Source organism: Spea bombifrons, chromosome 4 (assembly GCF_027358695.1).
Source record: "Spea bombifrons isolate aSpeBom1 chromosome 4, aSpeBom1.2.pri, whole genome shotgun sequence".
NCBI lineage: Eukaryota > Metazoa > Chordata > Amphibia > Anura > Pelobatidae > Spea > Spea bombifrons.
The window spans coordinates 84,950,317-84,956,316 of NC_071090.1; the positions used below are offsets into that span (position 1 = coordinate 84,950,317).

Consider the following 6,000-nt stretch of genomic DNA (forward strand, 5'->3'; position numbering starts at 1 on the left):
CGTTTCAATCACACCTTGATCACATTTGCTAAAAGTGCTAAGAAAGGAAGCAGAATATTGGTTTTCGGACATGTGTATATCGTTTAAAGGATTAAAAAGTAAATACATTTTATTTGTATGTCAAAATTAAATATAAAGTAATCTTTTGTTTAATCTTTTTTTATGATAAAGTTCAGGAAGACAACACGCTAAAGTAGCACAAAAAAAATGTAATACTACAGTTAAACAAAAAAAAAAAAGAAGATTGTCAGATTGCACAATCAACTGCACAAATCAAAGCAAGAATTTAGCACTTGCCATTCAAAAAATATCACTGGGGATTCCGTCATACTATATGGCCATAAACTGCTCAGCCCGCCACTACGTCAAAGTACCCCAAGCTAGGCAAGTCTTTTCTAGTTTTTCAAAGTTATATTGCTTAACAATGAGCTGAATCTGTGGGACTGAAGTGCATTTTAAAACAGACTCTCATGCAATGTAAAGCCTTCTCTGGACACCATTAATGAGGCACCTGTGTGGCAGATGGGGCTGTTCAACCCCAAGGTTTGGTCAGAACCTACACATAAGCACGGCAACAAAGTTTCAGATTCCCAGGTTGCCGCTGAATCCGAATGTGTAAGCCTTTTATGCATAAAAAGTTTTAGGTTCTGGGCTCCCCTTTCTGTATATTTTTTTGCTGTGCGTATTAGCAGATTCTGACCAAATCTTAGGGTTGAGCAGCCCCTCCTCCCACACAAGTGGCAAGCAATTTAATAATGGCCACAATTACACAAAAGTTATACATGCTTTTTCACACAAGAATGTATGCAGTGCTATTAAACATTCTAAATTATAATATATTAATAATGGGGGGGGGTGAGAGGATGTATTACAAGTATTAGATGTATTACATTACATTCATTCCAAAATTAAAAGTGTGGGTCGAGAGTTTCTACGTGCATTGTAGTTATTGGCTTGTATGTTTTCAAAAGCAATGTTACTTACAAAAGAAACTATCACTTATATGTTATAAACTTTGTAATCATTGTAAGGAGACTGCATAGAATCATTCAAAACATGGATTTTTGGCGTCTTAGTCTCCAGTAACCCAGGTTTTAGGCAACGACAGGTTTTACTCACTATTCCCTGGAAAAGTACAGTAAATATATGCAAACTGATGCAATTTTGGCTTTGATACTCAAACATTATAATATAAGCATCACACATCACACAAATTTCCCCAAGTTGTAGCACGTGGAATATACCAACACGTTTCCACAAGCTAGATTTTATACACTGCTGCTGAGCCAAGGAGGGCCAGGTGAAAAACGCAATAAAACACAACACAAACATATTGAGCAGTCCCAATTTACGTAGAATTTAGTCCAAAGCACAAAAGCAACTTCAATTTAAAGTTTGAAAACAAAACTACTGAGAGGCACTTAAATATTATCTGATGCCATTTAGTTCTAAAAATGAAGCAACAGGAAGCTGTATAAAAAGCCGATATCAGCTCCGACATAATTATGTTAGAGACATCCTCTGTGCAACCATGATAAAATAAATTCCTATAAAATATCTTGAAAAATGGAAGTAAATAAACTTTGCCCTCCCGATACCACTTATTACTTCAAGTATGTATATATATTTTTTTCTTCTCAATGACGCATGCAATCTTTCACACTGGGGTTATTTACTAACAGTACAGTTGAGTTGACAGGGCCACCATGTTTCATCTTCTTCACTATATGATATGAAGGACCAACCCCCAGGGAGCTTCTGCTGCCGAAAAGCTTGGTTGGCCTTGTGTTAACGCTTTAAAATTTTACACATTAGATTATGAAGGCCATCTTACAAACTTGCTGCAGCAACTTGCTACCGTTGGCCCTTCATAAAGAATACTGAAGGCAAATCGTTCAAAACCACAACCCTTCCGTTAGAAAATAGATCCTTCTATCATTTTGAGGATATCTTTGAAGTATCCCAGGGGGCCACCTGTGATCCATACACAACAATATATGAGCCACTGAATTAAAAACAGTTGCTGGAAAAGAGTGACAAGGCAAAACAAGCTGGCCAAATAGTAGTGCGTTTAATATACAAGATGGCAGCCATCAGCATTAACAGCTGCAAACATAAAAAGCTAATGACAGCAGACCAAACACATCATAGAGGTTAATATCTAAATCAGGCCTTGACAAATTGGTGTAGTAGTTGGGAGCCAGCCCAAAATGAGAAACCTGCTTGGATTGGCTAGGAATGTGAAAGAAAAAGAGAGCAATATAAAAAGTTAGGAGCCAGATGTAAAAATATAGGAGCCATGGTCACCTGGCTACTGGGATTTTTCAAGCCCTGGATAACCTTCTTCTGCATTGTTCAATTAAGATGAATGCGCCATGAGAGTTTATGTCTGAAAAAGTGATTATGATTCTTGACAAATGGTGTCACTTCAACAGCTCATGAGTAATGAGAAATGTCATTTAAAAAACCTGCGAGCCATAAAATGTGAATTACACATTCAGAAAAGTAGACGGTTTACCTACACGGTTGTGCTAATGACAGAAGGATTGAAAAAAAAAGTAGGTGAGCTGATCTTATAAGCCCTTTTAGCAGGAAACTTAAAGGTGACATATCCTATTTCAACTCCACACCCTCAATGCACGAACGCTCAGGGGACTCATTAAACGCACAAATCAGTGCCAATCCACAGAAACATTCATTAGCATCCCCTCCCAATAATCCCTCGGGATCCGGGATGTTACAATCATTTTTATTTCCAACGCTTTGTTTCCTTTATGTAATGATCACAGGGAGAGCGGGCTTTACCCATCAAAATATTTGAAACAATTACAACACAATTTATACGCACGACAAACAAACTAGGGGTAACTTAAATACTCAGAGTTCAATTAGGAGCGTTAAAAGGACAATTTAAACACTACTCTGTCACCGACAGCCTCGAGGAGAACTAATTCCCAGCAGACTCCGAGCCCTTGGACTTTTGCCAGAACCCATTCCTCCTGCCCCACATTTTCATCTACCCACCAGTGTCCAGGTGTCTTTTCTGCAACAATCCCATATTATTGCATTGGTTAGCGCTGCCCCATGTACTATATTTTGTGTCGATAGGTTACATTGCATTACAGACGTATATTTTAAAGCTATATAAAGATTTTTAGGTATAATGTTTTTGTTTTTTTATCCATTGTACACGTTATGCTGCTATTTGCTTGCTTACACGGCTGATTGTTCTGAGCGGCCGCGCAGTATACCAAGTGTATGAAATAAACATTCTTGGAATAAAGTCAATCAAGTAGCATTTTAACACAGTTCACTATTTAAAAACGATACGGACGTACTTATAATCTAACTAAGGCTGGCCTGTCCAGGGGAACACTACTGAACCCTTTATAAAGAATGCTTGGATTTCACAACTCGGAAAACATAAAGCCAGACGATGCCAAACGCATTGAGAATCATCTAACCTTTACGCAGGTTATGCAAGAGTGATCTAATCGCAAAACTGGGTAAGTGTCATCATGGACACACACCACATTATGAGACAAGCAAGCTTCGCTATGCCACGCTGCTGTAATACAGAGTACAAACCATGCATGGTGACCTCTTTATTAGGTCAATAAAAGCATGCTGGCAAAGGAAACGTCCAAAGAGGGGACTGGATGCTTAAATGACTACCGGTCAGCGACTAACTCCAGGTGTCAAGCTATTACTAACACACACTAGCAGACCAATCAACTGAACACACACACATACATTATATATTTACAATTACTCACTAGTACACAAAACCATCATTCAAGGAAGCGCAGGTTTGTAGTAACTGAGGAAATCGTAACTTCTTACGAGGAAATACTTTTTCCTGTTGTTCGCAACACACTGGAAGTTTAGAAATTGTAACCCCCCAAATATATACACAACGACACAGAGTACGCGACCTGTCGCTGACAGCTTTCCAACAAACACAAAAATTAGAACTATCACAAAGACTATGTTTTCAGACTACCAAAGGCAAGTCAAAATGACCAAAGTCATCTTAAGGAAGAGTTTTGGTTTCAACTCCTAGAGTGAACCATTCAATATGAAGGGCCAACTGCAGAGAGCTTCTGCTCCAGGAAGAACTTGGTTGGTCCTCTAAAAATACCCAATTAACGCATGAATTCTCCAAATCTCCTCACCCACTGGATTATGCAGGGCCGAACTGGTTGGCCCTTCATAACAAATAGCAAAGCGAAGGCACTGAAACCACAACTCTCGTGCCCAGCTCTTCCGACAACTTTCCCTTTAATGAATAAACCCTGTGTGTAATTTAGAAACAAGGCATCATAAAACTCTCTCCTTTACCTAATTCACTGCTTTATCAGAAAAAGAAAAAAAAACACCAGACTGGGATTTACTAAAGTGTAATCTCTGCACTCTAACAGAAGCGACGTGCTTTCGCTCATACGAGGTACTACGTTAAAGTACATCGATAACTGTGAGTCCATTAAACTTTGGACATCTTCAGTGCGTCAACAGCGCTCTTAAGGGCTGGATGAGACGACAGACGCAAGTTTCTCCAATGGAAACAAAAAGCGCGAGAGGGAATAGCCTGCGCAGACACTTCTTTTACACAAAGCCTGAGTCTTATTCATTTTGGAGAAAGATACTGTAACCCTACACAGAGGGGGAAAGGGAGGGGGGGCGCCTTCCTTGTTTTTGGCTGCAGGATGTACCAAAACAATATTAACCCCTTGGCTGCCACTTCAGGTTTAAAGCTAAATCCCCCAGATTTTACCCCAAACCACTGTAATTATCTTTAATTAAAGTTTGAGCAGTTATGCGAACACAGACACTTCTTTGATAATGGTATACTCCGAGCTGCGGCTGTCACTGCATAAATAGCTCTCGTCTTTCTAGGAATACAGCATTAGGTCTGACATATACAAGTCTCCTTGTTTCTGGGAATGCCCTGGATTTAACCACTTGTTGTGCCCTGCTGGGGCCCAGCTGTCAGTGGGCCGGTTCTCACCCGGGACATTGTCAGGTCGCTCATGAGCTCATCAAAGGCCCGTGTCTCCTCGGCCTGTTTCTGGTTGTGCAAGGCAATCTTCTCGCTGAACTTCCGCGGATTGGAGCTGCTGGAGGCCGGGGAAGAAGCCATGGCGCAGGCCTCGGCCGTCTCTCCGTCCCGGAGAAAGCGTTTAAAGGGGGGTCCGACACAGCCTCGGCTGGTACAGTCCCTACGGGACCGGTTCTGCTCAGCCTGTCATGCAGTCCGGGTTCGGCTACTGCCCCCTTCCGGAGCGTTAGGGGTTAGGAGAGGCCCAGTTTGCACCCTGAAGGGAGGCCATCCAGGCGGGGCTAAATCCCGAGCGGGCGAAAGGTTCCGACCCTCCCCCTTCCGAAGATATCAACAGAGCTGTCGCTGTCCGCGAACAACCGGATGGTTCCAGTGATGGGGCCCGACGACAGCTCCAGAGGAAACCTGCAGCCAGCGACACAGAGCTCAACTTCCCTCCTCGATGTAGACCCGCCCACGACCACCGAGCCTCCCTCCGTTAAAGAAGAAGCACCGTGCCGTCCTACGAGATAAACTCACTCGCTGACTCTCTCTATGTGCGACATAGGCCAACTCACTGGCCACCCATGGCAGCAAGGACCGCCCACCGAGCCTCCATTAATGACGAAAACCAACCCAGTCCTAGCCTCCCTCCCTTACAGACAGTAAACTGCGGGCAAGCCAGCCTCCTTCTCGCGTGGCCCTCAGCATTTCAACTACTAGCAATAGAGACCCATTACTTTGCTTTTAGGAGGTGCGGCGAGAGACGTGGTCCTACTGCTGCATTTTACTTGCTTCAGCGTCCCTCTGACGCACAAACCCCTTACATCCTATCTTTTCGTCTTCACGAGTCTCACTAAAGATACATATAGATATATATATATAACCAAAATATGTTATTCTAATATTCTGTTCTAAATGCATTCATTATATAAATCACTATTGTGGAGCTTAAAAAACAT

General features: G+C 42.0%; 1 protein-coding gene across 6 annotated transcripts in view; it reads right to left on the reverse strand.

Moving 5' to 3' along the window:
* Positions 1–5,511, reverse strand: part of CRTC3 (CREB regulated transcription coactivator 3) — a 51,623-nt gene extending 46,112 nt beyond the window's left edge. For all 6 annotated transcript variants that reach the window (XM_053461924.1, XM_053461923.1, XM_053461922.1 and 3 more), the window contains exon 1: positions 5,009–5,511. In XM_053461924.1, coding sequence (XP_053317899.1) covers positions 5,009–5,140 — 132 coding nt within the window. In that variant the 5' untranslated portion in view covers positions 5,141–5,511. The remainder of the gene's footprint in view (positions 1–5,008) is intronic.
* Between the last annotated feature and the right edge of the window lie 489 nt (positions 5,512–6,000).